Genomic DNA, 19244 nt, shown 5'->3' on the forward strand with positions numbered 1-19244 from the left:
TCCCTGCATTGGTTTTTCTAACAAATAAGGCAGTGTCAGTGAAACAGGAAGAAAAATCATTTTCTAACATTACGGAGTTAAATCTATCATACCAAGCCATAGGGGTTTGTTTTAAACCATAAAGTGTTTTTCGAAGACGAAGCACTTTCCCTTTGGGAGTCTTCATTCCTGGTGGAGCATCCATATATACCTCTTCATTCAGATCACCATTTAAGAAGACGTTTTTAACATCCATTTGATAGATGTTTCATTTGTTGATTAAGGCAACAGTAATGAGACATCGAACAGTGACCATTCGGGCCATAGGGGCAAAAGTTTCTTCATAGTCAATCCCGTATTCTTGACTATATCCCTTTACAACTAATCGAGCCTTATATCTCTCAAGAGATCCATCGCTCTTAGTTTTTACCTTAAATACCCATCTACACCCTATTGCTTTCTTACCCTTAGAAAGATCTTGGAACTCCCAAGTCTTTGCCCTGTTGAGAGCTGAAAGCTCACATTCCATTGCTTTCAGTCATTCATCATTCTTTTTGACTTCTTCGAAGTTTTTGGGTTCTATATAGGAATGAATGGCGCTAAGGCAGACTCTATGTTTAGGAGTAAATGAATCATATGAAATAAACCTAGAAGGCATCTTTCTACTTCTCTTAGTTCTTCGTAGGTTTTCATCATTTGTGGAATTGGACCCACTAGGTTCACTGAATTTTTCAATTGCACTCCTAAAACTGTTTTTATCTCTATGGGTATATGTTATAGGATCTCTCAATGCTCCTTCACTTCTATGTTGGGAGATAGGTGGATGGGAAGAGCCATCTTCTTTATCATTGACGTCATTATGAATGAAATTGTCATCACTATCATCATCATCATGTGCTAACATTTCAAATAAAAAGGAGTAATCCATGTTTTCTTCAAAGGGTTCACTCCTTTTAAAACCATTAACATTTTCCAGAAAACTCACATTTCTGAAAACATATAGCTTGTCATTCTCAATATCATAACAACGAAACCCTTTTTGGGTTTCAGAATATCCAAGAAAAGCACAGGCAATGGCTTTTGGCGAAAGCTTGTCATTCTTGTTAGTAAGAACAAAACATTTGCAACCAAAAATTCTCAACCGACTATAGTCGGGTTCTTTGGTATACAATTTTTCAAAAGGCGAGATATTGTTCAAGTTTTTAGAAGGTAGCCGATTTATCAGATAGACAGATGCTAAAGCCGCTTCAGCCCAAAAACCTTTTGGGATGTTTTGAGAAACAAGTAATATTCGAGTTGTCTTTATTATATGTCTATGCTTCCTTTCGGCTAATCCATTTTGTTGAGGGGTTTTGGGACAAGATCTTTGGTGAAGAATACCATGACTTTCAAGATAATTTTTGAATTCACTTGAAAGGTATTCTCCACCAGAGTCAGTTCTAAAAATTTTTAGATTCTCATTAAATTGATTTTTAATCATCATATGATAGGTTTTAAAAATTGAGAAAACTTCATATTTGTGTTTAAGAAAATAAATCCAACAATATCTCGTGTAGTCATCAAAAAAAAATGACATAATATGCAAAGCCACCTTTTGATAGGACGGGTGTCGGTCCCCATTAGGGATGGCAGTAGACCGGGGCGGGGCGGGGGATAAAGTCTCCACCCCCGCCCCGTCTCTAAAATGTAACCTTCATCCCCGGTCCACCCCCGTGACGGGGGAGACTTTGGAGCTCCACCCCCGCCCCGTCTCAACATTCTAATCCCCACCCCCGCCCCGTCCCTGCCCCGTCCCGTCCCCGTTTGTCAAATTGCATCACTCTTTGATATTCTACAAAGTCTGTCCTAAGCAATATTACACCCTGTCATAATAATGCTTATTTTCATGAGTGGCAGTGCGACATTACCAAGGTTTTGAGTGTGACATTACCAAGGTTTTGAATGGATCACGAAAGGTAACCTTCTTAACCATAAGCATCTCATAGGATTCCAATTAAACTAAAAGACCTTATTGTGGATTCAAAATATATGATATCCAACAGGGGTATCATGTGTTGGATTGGACTTCCACCTAAATTGTGATCCATTGAATTCTCATTTACAAGACTGCTCATCTCAAAATCCAAATGCACCCTGCGAAAAATCCATATGAGGATTTCTTTCCCCAACAATTCATCAAGCAAAGCTTTGTTATCACAACTATTCAACATTAATTGGAAATCTAACCAGAATATCGTAACATCAACAAGAATCACACTGATACCAGCAGAAAATCCACATCAAACGACTCTTCAGAAATCAAAAAAATGCATGGAGAATCGAGTTGCAACCGAATCGCGTAGTCAACACAAATCTACTGTACATAACAGATACAAAACTCAACCACAGACCCGTAACAAGACGGTACAAAACCGATAAACGATATTTTAAAAACCCTAATTCCACTATAAGAGTTCCGGGACAGATCGGCTTAGAAAGAACGAAACGATATCACAAGCCTAAGAGAAGCGAAGCAAAGAAACAGGAAGACAGTGAGGAGAGGAGTCGGCGACGACACTGCTCCGACGATGCAAGGCCACAGACGGGGAAAGGAAAAAGAAAAGAGGGAGGAGATGGCACCACAGAGGAGGCTCACGGTAGTGGCACAAGGCAGCGGCAGAGATGGAAGGAGGGAGAGATCGTGTCGGCCAACGGTGGTCGGTGTCGGCAAACGGTGGTCGGTGTCGGCCAACGATGGTCGGCGACGGCCCGGCTCCAATGATAATGCGGATGGGGAAGGGGAAGAGGCGACGGCCCGGCTCGACGGCTCCAGGGTTAGGAAATTAGGGAAGGGAGTTAGGGTTAGTAAACAGTAAGAAAAATATAAAGGGTTGGGGGCGGGGATGGGGCGGGGCCAGGACGGGGATAGGGCGGGGCGGGGCCGGGAGGGGGATGGGCCGGGGGTGGGGCGGGGATGTGCCGGGGCGGGGATGGGGCGGAGCGGGGCGGGGCGGGGGAACGTGCCAGTCCATCCCCGCCTCCACCCCCGGACGGGGATGGATTTTAACCTTCGTCCCCGCCTCTATCCCCGTTTCATACCCTCCATCCCCGGTCCAAACGGGGCGAGGCGGGGCGGGGCCCGGCTTTCCCCCGGTCCACTGCCATCCCTAGTCCCCATACATCCGAATGGATAATTTCAAAAGGTCTTGTTGTAAACATAGATCTTTCACAAAAAGGCAATTTTTTCATTTTCCCAAGAATACAGTCATTACAAGTTAAATCACTTTTACATAGACTTTTAACAAAAAATGAGAAATTTTTGCAATATTTGGATGTCCAAGTCTCTTGTGCCACACATTAATATCCTTTTGTTGGACAACATTACAAAACGGGTTCTTTGGAATTTGAAGGGAATCGACATAGTATAGATCGCCCTTCCTAGAGCCTTCCCCAATCAATCTCCCGGACCGGCGATCATGTATCCAACATTTGTTAAATGAGAACTTTATATCACAACCATGATCCGAGAGTTAAGAAACAGAAAGCAATTTTAAGTTTAATTTAGGTATAAATCTAATTTTTGGAATAAAGAACCCTTGTTTTTCAAAATTTCTTATTCATTTTACTTCAAGAGATGTTTCATCCGCAGTTGAAACAAAGATGGAGAAGGATTTTTTGAGTATTCGGAAAAAAAACTAAAACTTGGGGTCATGTGAAAAGAAGCACCCGAATCTAAAAGCCAAGAGGTCTTACCGGGAGGAGAAGAGGTTGACATGGCTCCGGAAATAGCGCCTTTTAAAAGAGGTTGAAGTGCATCCACGATTTGTTGCAATGAAAGAGCTCCATTTGAAGATGACGAGCACTCTTCCTTTTGAGGTTGGGATGTAGTAGCCATGGCAAGTAACTTTTTCCACTTTGGGCAAATAGGCTTGATATGCCCCGGTTCCTTACAAAAATGACATAAAAGCTTGCTATAATCCTTCTTCCCTCCTTGATCACTTGAGTTTTGATTCTTGAAGTGAGGAGGCTTGTAGGTCCTTAAGTTGCTCCTCGGTCTTGAGACGGCATTAACTCCTTCATTTTCTTTATTATAGGAAGGTGTAGCTAGAACACTTGGGTTGTTCTTGCTTATACCCATACAAGTCTCTTCCCCACTTAGTTTAGTAATTACATCTTCAAGAGAGGGAGAAGTGAAGGCGGATAAAAGAGAAGATCGGATTTGTTTGAATTCAGGCCTAAGCCCATTCAAAAAATTTAAAAATCTATCTTCTTTCAATTGTTTATAACGAAGCTCTATAGCTTCTCCACTCAACTTGGGTTCGAGCATAGCAAGCTCATCCCAAATAGAAGAGAGTTTGGCAAAATACTCCCTTATAGTCATCTCTCATTGACGAAGAGTTAGAGCTCTCTTTTGGAGGTAATATTTATAAGACAGGTCCCTAGAGGTGTACATCTTCTCAAGGTACTCTCACGCTTGAGAAGCCTTCTTAAACTTGATAATATTGGCATTAATTCTTGTTTCTACGAATGAGAAAATCCATGAGAGGATTTTAAAATTCCTCATCTCTCATTTTTCATGCTTTTTGGTGTAGTCTTCAAGAGCCTTGGCTCTTTCTTCGTCTTCAAGGATTTTTATTTCTCCTTTCTCCATCAAGGTTATCTTTGGCTCCGGTTCAGGAATCGAGCCTTGAACATAACCCCAAAGTCCTTTTCCTTTAATATGAGCCTCCATGTTTCCGGCCCAGACGTGATAGTTGGACCCATTGAGTTTGAAGTCGAGAGAAAAATGAGTCTTTTTCACCCATTAGAGAGGAGAGATAATGAAAAAGAATACGTACCATAAAGGATTTTTAGACCTTTCTTGATAGAAGAGTCTTCTAAAATATTGGATGAAGTGAATCCAATTTAATCACAAAAAAAAAAATTGAGGGCACACTTTTCGAGGCATCCGAAAAAGTGAAAATCCACACGATCCTTTTTTTTCTCCAACCTTGCTCTGATACCATGTGAAGAATCCTTGCAAACAATCAAGTTTTCAAATAACTTGATACTTCAAATACTCAATACACAAAATAAATGCAATGTTTATAAGCTTTACACCACAAAAGAAGTGCAATAAATGCACAGTGTTTATAAGCTTGACACCAAAGAAAGTGCAATAAATGCACAGTATTTATAAGCTTAAGGAGACAACTCCTTACTCTAATACATCCGTACAATGGGCTCACATAGCCCTTATTTATAAGCAAACTTAAGAGACGTTGGGCTATTCCCAACAGCTCTTATTAAAGATGTTCGTCTATATTTTTAAAACGGTGTACACAGTCAATAGTCAATGGTTGACTGTTGTACACTTTACACAGTCAGAAACATTATATAAAAAAAACAAAAATAAGAAATGAAAAAAAATACAAAAATAAAAAAATAAAAAAATAAAGAGGAATTACAATCATGTTCAAAAACATGAATATGCGTAAAATGTAAAAATGACTAAAATACCCCTACAGCCAATACAATAAAGAAATATATATTTTATATATACAAGTAGATGAATACATATACATATATGAAATATATATATATATGTATATGTATCTTCTTTTATATATAGAAAATATATATAGAAAATACATTGTCTTATAAATTACAATTTAACAGGCTGCATGCTCGATGATGATGCCCATGTTTGAACATTATGCCCAGCATTCCAAACATTTGTTCATGTGGTGCCATGCTGCCCTGTGTTGCCTGGAAAGCCATGATGTAAGCCAGCTTGACTGAATGTCATGCTCAAGGCATCCATATTCCATGATGAAACCCATGGGCATTGCATAACTTGGTTGGGAAGGTGTATACATAGGTGGTCTTGGACCCGTGGAAGGCAAATAAGGCTTGAATCGTGGTGGATAAGTGATGGTAGGAGGCTTAAATGTAGGAACATTGTGCCAATAACAATCTGAGCACGTATGTCCTTTCTTACCACACATCTGACATACAGTATTTGACCAGTGTCCACTAGGAGCAGGAAGAATGTCACTACCCCATTGACTAAAGTTTCCCCCACCATGTCCTCTACCTCGACCACCATCAGATTTGGCCAGGTTGTTGAAATTTCGGGCTGCGCCTTGCACCATCACTTCATGGTGCACTTGCTGACCACCCTTCTTACCCAATAGGTTGAACATGGATTCAAATTCAAGGAGCATGGAACATAACTGATCAAAAGTAGGCCTCAAATCTCGCCCCATGTACATAGCTATAAACATGTTATATTCTGAACCCAATCCTCTAAGAGTCTCAGAGCAAATATCCACATCCAAAATAGGACTCCCAATGGTGGCCAGTTGATCCGAAATATGCTTCACCTTGTTCAGGAATTCCAGCACACTAGATTCTCCTCTCTGCAAGGTACCAAATTGAGACTTGAGGTGATAGATTTTAGGAGTCGATATATGCTCGAACCATTGATGAAGGATGTCCCATAATTCACGTGCAGTTACTCCAATGGGCACATGAAGAAGGACCTCATGGGACAAGGTTGCCATGAAGTAGGCAATCACGGCTTGATCATTTTTTCACTAAGATACATGCATGATTATTCACAGATGAAGTAAAAACTGATTTCCCGTCCTTTTTATCTCCTTGAACTTCCGGCACAAACTTCGAGGGCATAGCCTCAGATCTGTCAACGCGCCACATCAGATCGTGGATGCTGATAAAAGAGATTATTTGTTTTTTCCAAGTAATAAAGTTGGATTCATTAAGTTTGTCGGTGATTAACTGGCTCAAGGAGGAGTTAATAGGGTTTGAAGAAGCCATGGAGAGGTCTGAAATCATTGGATAAATGCAGGAAAACAATAAGGAAAAAAATAGAATATTGATGAAGAAACAATCAGAAAGACTCGAAGAACAAGAACACGAATATAAAAATGTGAGGAGTAAGAAAATAGAACCAAACAATAAGGGAATCGGAATCATGAAAAATGAAATTGCAGGCAGCAAGAGATAAGCTGACTGTCCACTGACATCAGCAGATGACGGCACCTGTTATTTTTTTTTCAGATCTGTACCACTGGAAATAGATCTGATTGAGATAGGGACCTTTTTTTAAGCCCTTTCTACCTTCCTTTTTTAAAAAAGAGGCACGTCAAATAAAGGCAGATCTTTAATCTTGCTGGGCTGCGAGAAGGATCCTTTTTTTTAGATTAGAGCATACAAAATTGACTAGAAATAAGAGAGAAGATGATGCTGGTAGAATAATAGATAAGGGAATAAAGAAGAGAAGCAACAAGGGTATTAGAGTTAGTGTTTTGAGAGAAAAGGTGGAAAGAAATACCAACCAAGAATAGAAGGAGAAGTAGATGATGATCAACAGCCTTGATTTGATGGGGTCTTATCCCAGCCTGGCTCTGATACCATGTCAGAACCTATGTCACATAGGTGTGGATGTGGATATGCAGCGCTTTAAAAAAAAATTGGTGCGGGGGTGCGGTGAGGGTATATGTATATATATAATTTTAACAGTTTTAAGTTAACACTGCATGTATGTGTGTGCATTTATGTATTTATATATATAATATAGATAAAACTGCACTTTGTACTGAATCTACTTTTGGACAGAAATGGACTTCGGTGTGGTTGACTTCACCTGACACAAAGGAAGTCGTGTCCAAGTGTCACAGCCGCACTCATGTAGGGTAAATGACACAAATATCCATCAGCCTCTTTATATTGACTCTTCTAATAGACTCAACCATGTTTGCTTCTACTATACACTGATGATATGATTATCACAACCAGCGTTTCTGATTATATGATTATCACAACCAGAATTTGAAGATTTTCTTAGTATATTTTAACTTTTGTTGGTTAATCATTTTTTAGTTACTTTTATATGTTAATCTCAACTTATTTCTATTTTTTATTGGTTGTTATTTCATCAATAAAGCATTTCTTTATTTATTTGTATTTTTAGATACTTTTTTATAATTTTTTATTCATTAATAAAACATTTCTTTATTTATTTGTATTTTTAGATATTTTTTATAATTTTTTTAAAGTTTTAAAAAAAAATTGAGGCTTACGCTTTTCGCCTCGCCTCGGTTTTTGGTGGAGTGCCCCGCTACGCCTCAACACTTTTCACAACACTGATCACAACTGATGATACTCATTTGATAGCTGGTATAAAGTTGAAGCTTAGTCAAATATTGGAAATTGACTTGTGGATACTACATTACTTTCTTGGGTTAGACGTTGCATACTATATCAGAACATAAGCATGCAGTGGATCTAGTATCTCGAGCTATATTGTTAGAGAATAGAAAGTGTGTATAGATACAGCTATTGAAGTAAATGCTTAACTTAGATTGACAGATGTTAAACTGCTTATTGATCATATAATATATCACCAGTTGGTTGGGAGCCTCATTTATTTGGCCATTTTATGACTTGACATTGCTTATGTGGTGCATTTAGTGAGCCAGTATATGACTGCATCTTGTATAGTTTATCTAGCTGTGGTATTGAGGATCATTTGTTATGTCAGAGACATTATGCAATATGTGTTACTCTTTTCTCATCAGTCTCCTCACTAGAACTTACAACTTAATTTAATTCTGATTTTGGGGGATGCAGTAAGGCTTAATGCTCCACTACAAGCTTTTGCATCTTTCTTGAAGGCTTCTTGACTTCCTGAAAGAGTAAGAACCAATAGAGGATTACATTGTCTACAAAGGAGGTTGAGTATTGAGCCATGACAGAGACTACATTTGACTACCATATAACAAAAAATCCAGAGTTTGAGACTGATTGTCACCTAGTGTGCCAAGAATACCTCGATGGCACCATCTTTTTACTATGTTCGACCAACATATCATATTGTTGATGTGTTCATTAAGGCACAACCAACAGTCCAGTTCCGCACCTCTATCTCTAAGTCTAAACTCCTGATGATTCCCATTACACCATTTCAAGTTTGATGGAGTGTGAAAACAATAGGTTAGTTGTGCCTTCGGATGAAGTCGGCATTGTTGTGTTCATTATGTATCATGTTGTATATAGTGCAGCTGGTGTATCTTTTATATTATTTCCATATTTTTCTAAGGGTATTTCTGACATTATTGATTATTTTTCTTGCAACCTGATAAAGAAGGTTAACTCCTATAGCATGTATAGTCTTCTATATTGAACAACAAAGTATTGTGTGTTTTGGCCCTCCACTACTGCTTTCTTCCTTTTGTGTTTGCCATTTATTGGAGGTCTTCAAAGATTGGGGACCTTCTTTTGGGCCCTTCATTGATGTGGAGCAATAAGAGGTGGTATCTTATTTGAAAATGGTGCTCACTTTCCACTTGGTGACACATCTAGTTGGAGAGGAATAATAGGCAGTTCAAGGGTGTTTCCACCCCTACAGACATTATCCATAGGGACATTTGTGGTTCAGCCAAGTGGTCAGTTCAAGAATTTGTTATCTCATTTGGACTCTATAATTGCTATACTTTGTCAGTTGTCACCCACTAATAAACTTTCTTTTTCTTCAAAAATTTTTGAATAAAAAGGTCTATTTTTTCCCTGAAAGAATTGCAAGTTGTCACTGATAAAAATTGAATAAGACAACAATCAGAAAGTCCATATACCTTTTGGAAGAAAAGTCCATGCAGCAATCTTGTCCTCTATCCTCATGATAATTGGATCCTATGCAACAAATTCAATCACATTCATGTCACTAGATTAATCCATATTGTGAAGAAACAAGTTAAGAACCATCACAGAAATACAGATATGCAGTGCTCTACTATTTAAGAGGGTGATTAGGCTTGGTTTCAATGAGGTAGGGTTCTGTTACTCTTTTTCTTTTTCAAGTTTAGTTTTTAAAAATGACCAGAGCAACCTTTGACACGTAGTTGAATGCATGTCCAGAGCATGTTGTGTGGTTAAGTGTGATGTATCGTGTGTCAATGCATGTGACATCTTCCCGTGACATAGCCTTTTAGCATTGAAGCCTACATTGTCACCTGACTTGATATGGAATTAGGAGTGGCAATCGTGTCGGGTTGGCGGGTCGACCCGACGGGTTGGCGGGTCGACCCGACGGGTTGGCGGGTCAGCATACCTCAACCCGAACCCGACCCGTTTATTAAACGGGTCGGCTGTAGCAAACACGAACCCGACCCGTTTAATAAACGGGTAACCCGACACGACCCGCCAACCCATTTAATAAATGGGTTGGGTCGGGTAAACGGGTTCTCAGGTTCGCGGGTCAGGTTGACGGGTCGGGTTGATGGGTTGACGGGTCGGGTTGGCGGGTCGACGGGTTGGCAGGTCGGGTTGGTGGGTTGGCAGACGGGTTGGTGGGTCGGGTTGGCGGGTTGACCCACCCGCCTAACCCGTTTATTAAACGGGTCAGCCGGGTTGGCGGGTTGGCATACCCCCAACCCGAACCCGACCTGTTTAATAAACGGGTTACGCGGGTCGACACGTTTATTAAATGGGTTGGCTTAAGCCCAACCCGAACCCGCCTAAGAGGCGGGTTGGCGGGTCGTGTCAGAAATTGCCACCCCTATATGGAATTACAGACAACAATGTGAAGAAGCGTACAGGGAGAACATCACTAAGACAGAAAAAAAAGAGGCAGACTCCAGCAATACCAAGGGAAAGAAAACCAAATTCAAACTTCTCTCCCTATACCGCTTTCTGCATTATAGGCAAAGAAAACAAGATAGTTAAAAACCACCCTATTCATGTTTTGCCCATCGCATGACAGGCTTGGCTGCCATGAGGTTTAAGTTTAATGCCAGTGGAGCAAGAAAAGGCTGGAAAGCAGACATTTCAGAACTACAAATACGAGTGCAATAAGATCAATGGTTTTTATTGTTTAAGCATACAATCCGACTGAACAGTATCTCCAGTTGGATTATATACACATCACGAACAACGACAATCATCAATGTGGAGCAGTGGCTAGATAACATAGATGAACTTGAGAACTTCCTGCACAGTTTGATTAAGTGATTAACTATGCAAAAGGGCCAGGGTCATATAAGAATATTGCTTGTTGAAATGCCAGGAATAAATGATGTTTGATTGATAGATCCAACATCAAAATATTTGAGTAGCTGTGGAAGATGCTGCAGGTGCATTAAACAAACATCTGAAGCAGACCAGTGACATAATTGTAGCATTCATAGAGCCAGCAAAATTGTGGTAGTTTACACATAATGGTGATGTAAAATAGATGACAATTGTTTAGGTCATACAAGAAATGCATGCTAGTGCATTATATAGAGGAGAACTGCTGGTCCATATGATGGTCCTTTGTTGGTATACTGTGCTTGCTAGCCCCTTTTAATCCTTGCATTAATAAATTCATGGGCATATCATCATGATATCCTCTGACAATGCCATCCCGACAAAACAGAGGGTTACTTCTACAGTTCAATGGATCTGTTGGGTAGTCAGTTCATTTGGTTTTTGCGAAAAAGGATGGGGAAGAGAAAGATATAACATACTCGAATGGAAAAAAAATCAATCAGAAATGCATTTTTATCTGCAATTCGCATGTCAAAGCAATATCAAACGACCGTAGATTACCAAAATCATTTCTGGTTTCCTCTAAAAATAGAGTTATCGATGAATGGACAAACCTTTCCCTTGCCAATGAACATCCCCGAACTAGTCCGAACATCACTCAGTTTGCTTCTACCCGAAGCGTTATCAGCCACAGCCGATCGTTTGAGCTCAGATTTGGCCTGCACAGCATTCCAACTTAAAACCGATACATACTGTACTACAACCATTCAATTCCTGAATCATAAAATTAAACATGCAGTTCTCAATTCGCAGGATCCAGTTATCATTTTCCCACAAAGAAGGAAAGAAAATGCAACCACAACGATCTAATTGGTTGACATGATTCGATCCCAAAATGTTAAGAAAAGAAACCCAGAAAACCGGGAGATAAATCAAAGGCAGGGGAGGGTCAGGGTTCGCTTACAAGGGAGATGAGGTGATCGCATTCCTCATAGGTGAGAAACCCAGAATACACAAACGCTCTGCAACAAGTGCAACTTTTTCAATTAAGAGAAGGACGATTTCTAAAACTCAATTACGGAAAGAGGAAGAGAACATTCTCAGGAGGAGGAAACAAACTGACCCACCTGGGTTTCCAGGAGATCTGCCTGACCCTGTCAGGGTGAACGACGGAGGCAGGAGAGGAGGCGCCGCCCACTTCAACGCTGCCGTCATCGGCACTCCCAAGAACCCGGGCGGAGAGGATGGCAGCAACCACTAGAAGGAGGAAAGAAGCGTGATCCAGAAGATTGATCCCATCCATCTCGCCCATCCGCAACGACCCAACAACGCCAAAATGTGGAGAACGAGTCGCTTATCTCGCTCTTCGGTCGAGTTAGTGTTCAGCCGTGTTATTATTCACTTTTTCCTCTCTCTTTTCAGCCTTTCTATCAATGAGCAAAAGTTTTTTTTTTTTATGTTGCAGTGGGTTTGCTTTTACAAGTTAAGCGATTTTCTTTTATGGCATGATCTCCGATGCTTTTTAAAGTTAAGCACAAATTACTCTCATATCAAGCTTTTTATCTCTTTGTATACTCAGCCGCCTAACGTTACTAAAGCATGTTCTCTAGACCATTTCAAAATTCTTCATATGATGCTTGTGGATGTGAAAAAACAACTGTCGCGTATGCTGGCAGGCTTCCTTTGGTCTAGGTGTCACCTTAAGGGTAAGCACCACTGGCGTTCAGTGGTCTTGTTGTGTTCTATGACCAGATTAGGTATTCCTACACCCAGACTCAAGAGTATTGCTCTGGTCTCTAAGTAATGTTGGCTTACTCATCAACCGGATAATTCTTGCGCTACTTTTCTTCTTTCTAAGTATGAGCCTCCTTCTCTCCTTCTGGTTTTCCTTCGCTCGCGGTGTGGAGCGTTTTCCCATCTGCGTAAGTCATGGTTGTTGGCTTTAGCTTTCTTCAATGTCGATTTTGGTAACTTGGTGCATTGGGCTATTGCTCCTACCAAGAAGTTCCTGACCAACAAAGTCTATAGATCGTTGCTTCCCTCGGGGGCAGCCTGGTTGCTTGAATCTGCCCTCTGGGCAAAGCGCCCTTCACCCCTCCTGGCTTGGTTAATCTTGTACAATAAGGTCCAAACTCACTCTACCTTAAAGAGGTGGGGCTTTCAGCTTCTGAGCTGGTGTGTGCTTTGTCATGCTGCTGAAGAATCTATGTTCCACCTCTTATGGTCTTGCCTTAGCTTTATGGAGATCTTTCGTAGGACTTGGAGGCACCCGAAGGTTCTGGTTATGGAGGAGTCCTTTGCACTAGACTTCATCTTGGGTCCGATTTGCCTTCGATGCAGTAAGCGATGGCGGTTAATTTGGAGGTCGTGATTGTTTACCACTTGGTGGTTCATTTGTATGGCGCGCAATGATGCCCTTTTTCGGGAATCTTCGGTCAACATTAATCATCTTGCTCAAAAAATCCTAGTGGACGTTTACACGATTCTGCGTATTCATCTTCCCAAACTAGCGTTTCCTCCTGTTGTCGCTTCGCTCCCTTCGAACTGTATTGGTTTTGTGGCTCCTGTGTGAGCCATTTTTTTTCGTTTGTTTGGCTCCTGCTTGTTTCTGCTTTTGTTCTCTTTGGGTTCAACTCTATTGACCCTTTCTGTGGCTATGTTGAAATCTTCTTTCGTCTCTCTCTCTCTCTCTCTCTCTCTCTCTCTCTCTCTCTCTCTCTCTCTCTCTCTCTCTCTCTATATATATATATATATATATATATATATATATATATATATATATATATATATATATATATATGTATAGAAAAGGTGGCAGTTTGGTCATTGAAGCTCAAGGGGTGTTGTGTGTTCTCCCCCGAAGATGCATTGTTTGCTACAGTGCATGTTCAGGGGTCCGAATGAGTACCACGTATATAAACATGTGGGGCTCGTATCCTCGTGTGTGTCGACATCACTTAGTATCGAAGTCTGGTGCGGTTACAAAGACTTAAGTACCCTTTTCCGCCATTCTCACCATGAAACAATGGTTCGAGAAAAGGACAAAAATATCCTCCATTCAAAAAAAGAGAAATGATGGTTTGAGAAAAGGACAAAAATGTCCTTCATTCAAAAAAAGGAAACGACGGTTTGAGAAAATGACAAAATTGTTCTTCATCAAGAAAGTCGAGGATGATGTTAACTCTTCAAAGTCCAAACGTTCCATTTTCGCCCTAAGCAATAAACTTTTGCACCATCTACTGTAACAAGAGCTCCCTTTGATGACGCACCCTTTATCGTCGTCTGTTGTTGTCGGAGTAGCCTTGCCATCGTCTCGAGTCCAGGTTCCCGCCTTGGTTTTTAGCTTGTGTTACAACACATTGTCGCCTTCTTGTTCTTGCCTTGTGTTACAAAACATTCTCAGGTTCGTTTCTACCTCGTGGAGATAACTATAAATCGATCGATTGGTTCGATCATTGATGGGCGTCATTGGGGCATTTGTCGGCCATATCTTTTTACAGTCTTCTCTTCTTTTTCGTTGTCGTTAGGCAGTATGAAAGAAAGCAATGACGCACAAACATTCCAACAAGTGTCATTAAGGCATCGTGAGTACCTTTTCATGTCATCATGTTATTGTTGAAGAACGTATGTCATCGTGAGTGTCATTAAGGCGTTGTTTTGTTATTGCAGGTCGATCTTGTCTTTTCGACGGTTTGAAAATGAAAGATATTTATAAGATGTTGGGACCTGTTGACAAGAATGCTTATTTACAGATGCGCGGAAGGGTCTCTACCCCATCTGGTATCGTCCATTCACTAAGTATATGCAATATATTGCAAATCGTGGTTGTAGTAACATACTACCGATTTGTGAGATAGTGTTTTATTTGTTAATATCGATTTATAAGCTATTATGCTAAATTTTCATAACGATTTGAAATATATTTTGTGATATGTATATCGATTTGTAAGATATATATTTTGTAATGTCGATTTGTAAGCTATTATGCTGAATTTTTGTATCAATTTATAATATATTTTGCGATATATATATCGATTTGTAATATATCATGTGTTTTATAGTGTCGATTTGTAAGCTATTATGCTGAATTTTTGTATCGATTTGTAATATATTATGTGATATGTATATCAATTTGTAAGATATTATGTGTTTTCTAGTATTGATTTGTAAGATATTTGTAGAAAGAATTTTACAGTGTGTGCGTACGAAAATACATTGTTGCACGCTTGCGGTGGCGATTTTCGTATTCAAAGCGTTGCTCATTTAGTGATTTTTATTGAAATCGCTTCACAACGTCATAGATATAATTAAATCATTGTCACGTGAATCGCTATCGTCAACACACATATACGATAAATAGTTTCTTTTATTGGCATGGTAAATAACAACTTGATGCATAGTATAAGCAAATAACAAATCGATGTTGCTTTTATACTGTGATTCATTCAATCGTTTCTTTAACTTGCTTAACCTTATTGGTATCTTTTGTTATATGCATCTTGAATAAATCATAGTAAATGTATGCACTGGCCAACGCAAATTGATAGCTTACTTATGACAATGGTGAGCTTATCACTGCAGTGAAGATGATCTATCTCAATCATTGGAAAGTTATGGAGAAGTGAACATTTATACTAATGACGCACCTGAAGAAGTGAACATGTGCACTAATGATGCACATGATAAGAAGGGTGCAGACATTGGATTCACTCTTGACTTGAATGTTCCAGCAGAAGAAATGTAATTCGATAATAAGGTAGACGATCATGACAGTATACTTGATAAAGGTGCATACACTAGGAATGTACATTATAGTACACTTGACTTTGTTCACGTAGAAGAAATGCAGTTTAATAATGAGAAAGCTGCATATAAATTTTACAATGATTATGCCTTAATACTTGGCTTTAGTGTTAGAAGGTATTCTTGGTCAAAAAATGCATAGGGTGTCATGGTGAGAAAGACATATGTTTGTTCTAAGGAAGGTTGGAAGAAGTCAAGTGAAAATCCAACAAGGAGCAAGCCAGATTCAAAACATGGATGTCCAACGAGAATGGTTTTAAGAAGACTTTCGAATGCAAAATATGTAGTTCATACTTTAATCAGTGATCATAACCATAATTTAGCAGCTTCATTTATGACTCCTATGTTAAGGTCAGATCGTAAAGTACTTGAAGTGCATACTGCAATTGCTGAAATAGCTAATAGTGCCAACATTGCACCAAGGAAGACATATAATTTATGCATGCACATAGATGGTGGTCGCGAGAATGTGTCATTCACACCTATGGATCTAAGAAACCACTTGAGAAGGAAGAGGACAAATAACATGAAGAATGGATAAATATGTTCTTTGGTTGATTACTTACAGAAAAAATCAAACATTGACCCTGGTTTCTTTAGTGCAATGCAACTGGATGAAGATGAATATGCTGTGAATATGTTTTGGGCAAATTCAAAGTCAAGAGTAGATTATTAATGTGTCAATGATGTGCTTGTTTTTTATACGATAATGAAGATTAATACTGAACATTGGCTATTTGTGTAGTTTGTCAGTGTGAACCATCACTCAAAGAGTTATATATTAGGCGACACTTTTTTGTATGACCAGACCAAAGAAAGTTTTGAGTGGTTGTTCAGAGTATTTACACAGGCAATGAATGAAAACCAACCTGAAGGTATACTTACAAATGGTGATCACGCAATTGCGGCTGCAGTGTCTCATGTATGGTCAGATACACATCATCGCCTATATTTGTGGCATATCTTTCAAAATGCAACAAAGAACATAAGACATATATTTAATCAGAAGACAAGGTTTGACAAAAAGTTTACAATGTATATACTTGAGAGCGTAGACGAGGTCACCTTATGTCTGATTGAGAGGAAATGATTCAAATATACGACCTTGAAGATTATTTGCGGTTACAAAATTTATATACAGAAAAAGAGAAGTGGGCATTGGCATATGGAAGACAATACTTTTATGTAGGTATGATAAGCACACAAAGAGCTGAATCTATGCATGTTACATTAAAGAAAACTCTGTATTCATGTTTAACAATGTTTTGCTTCATGAAACAATATGAATTATTTGTAGACGGTCTTAGACAAAAATGAGCTTGAACAAGATGTGAAATGCTTTAATACATGCCTTGTAACTTTGGGCATAAAAATATTGATGTGACCTGCAGATCTGTATACATTAACTGTATTTGAATGGATTAAGAAGGAGGTTATATAGGTCATGAATTGCAACATAAAAGGATGCGTGCAAACCGAGAATATGCACAAATACCATATTGTATGGGAGGGTGAAAAGCATCTAAAAAGGTAAGAAGTACATGACACGTACAATGTTAACAACAAAACAGTTGAATGTATGTGCAAAATGTATGAATTCAAAGGTATTTTATGTCGTCATGCATTACAGGCACTTAATCAAGCACTACAAGAAAAATGTTAATTAGCGACGGAAATTTGCGACGGATTTTTTCCGTCGCAAATTAGCGACAGATTAGCTAGAGAAAACTTTCTTAATGAATCCGTCGCTAAGTAGCGACGGATTAGCGATGAAAGTTGTTTCATCGCTAATCTGTCGCTAATTAGCGACGAATTAACGACAACAAATATTTCGTCGCTAATTCTCAATACAAGAAAAACATTTTAGCGAGGGATTTAGCGAGGGAAAATTTCCGTCGCTAATCCGTCGCTAATTAGCCACGGATTAGCGACGGAAATTTTCCGTCGCTAATCCGTCGCTAATTTTCGATTTAAACCAAGCGCGAAATTTTCCCTCTCTCCCTGTTTGAAATTTAAATCGACCGCGCTCGATTTAAATCGACCGCGCTCGATTTAAACCGAGCGACGTCGGAGAGCTTATTGGAGAGCATGTACATGAGAGTGGAGGACGGTGACGCCGGAGGACAGTCAACGAACGCTGGAGGACGTCGGCGCCGGTTGACGGAGGACGACAATGCCGATTCACGGAGGACGGCGACGCCGGAGGACGGTCGGCAATCGCTGGATGATGTCGGCGCCGGTTCACGGAGGACAACAACGTCGATTCACGGAGGACGGTCGGCGATCGCTGGAGGACGTTGGCGCCGGTTCATGGAGGACGATGACGCCGGTCCACAGAGGATGACGGCGACGCCGGTTCACGGAAGATGACGGTGCCAGTTCATGGAGGACGGCGACGCCGGAGAGCACCGGTTCATGGAGGACGGCGACGCCGGTTCGCGATGAGGCAGAGCGATCGTTATGTGCATGCAATGCCTGTCGGGTGCGGTATAAGTCCGGCTTAGTGCTGCCGGAATACCGCCCGACAAGGATCAATTTTTTTTTATTTTTTTTTAAAAATTTAGCGACAGATTAGCGACGGATAATGTCCGTCGCTAATCTGTCGCAAATTAGCGACGGAATTAACGACAGATAATTTTTTTCGCTAATTAGCGAGCAAAAAATCGCGATGGCCTCTATCCATCGCTAATCCGTCGCTAAGCCGTCGCTAAACAGTTTAGCGACGGCTTAGTGACGGATTAGCGATGGATAGAGGCCGTCGCTAATCCACGGTTTTCTTGTAGTGAAGATAAGATACAAGAAATACCTAAGTCATATTTAATGCAAAGATGGACGAGACAAGCAAAGATTGAACTATTGAATACAGATAATGTCAATCAATCTAGTGTTGATGAGAAGTATCACATAGCCTCCCATTACCAACAACTGTATAGGTTACTTATGCATGTTGTAGATTTGACATCGAAAAGTGAAGAAGTCTATGTATGCATGAGAAAATTGTCAAAGAAGTTACTTGAAAACATGAAGTTAATTCACCATTAGTCTATTGCAGCTCATGAAGGTCAGTCCAACAACATGGGAGCGAACAGTGGAGGTGAAAATCATTTTTCTCTTGACCCACATGAGAAGTTGCACTGAAGCGTAAACATCATCTTGAACAAATCAGGAGTCAACATTGTAGATTATGATGAAAATATTCACCTAGCAAAGGGTATCAAAAGAAAACCTGCCTCCGATCATAGTCATCGGAGAATAAAAGGTGCACTAGAATTGGTTGGCAAGAAAAGGTCAAAGAAACTACCAACCTCTAAGCAAAAGAAACTAAGCTCTTCGCATGAATAGGTATGTAATACAATATATTGCTTCTCATGTAAATTGCATTATGTGCAACTTATCATTATCTAACTTGTGTAATTTTCAACATGCAACAATACCTTACAGACGTGCACTACAAT

At 39.8% G+C, this 19244-nt stretch overlaps 1 protein-coding gene across 1 annotated transcript in view; it reads right to left on the reverse strand.

Moving 5' to 3' along the window:
• LOC149837203 (putative prolyl 4-hydroxylase 4) overlaps positions 1–12360 on the reverse strand; it is a 37015-nt gene extending 24655 nt beyond the window's left edge. The window contains exons 1-4 of the mRNA XM_090005880.1: positions 12114–12360; positions 11951–12008; positions 11601–11705; positions 9594–9651 (exon numbers count right to left, since the gene is read on the reverse strand). Of these exons, the coding sequence (XP_089862006.1) occupies positions 9594–9651; positions 11601–11705; positions 11951–12008; positions 12114–12298 (406 nt within the window). The 5' untranslated portion in view covers positions 12299–12360. The remainder of the gene's footprint in view (positions 1–9593; positions 9652–11600; positions 11706–11950; positions 12009–12113) is intronic.
• Positions 12361–19244: the final 6884 nt, after the last annotated feature.

This window comes from Nuphar pumila, chromosome 5, assembly GCF_984573655.1.
Source record: "Nuphar pumila chromosome 5, dmNupPumi1.hap1.1, whole genome shotgun sequence".
NCBI classification, from domain to species: Eukaryota; Viridiplantae; Streptophyta; class Magnoliopsida; order Nymphaeales; family Nymphaeaceae; genus Nuphar; species Nuphar pumila.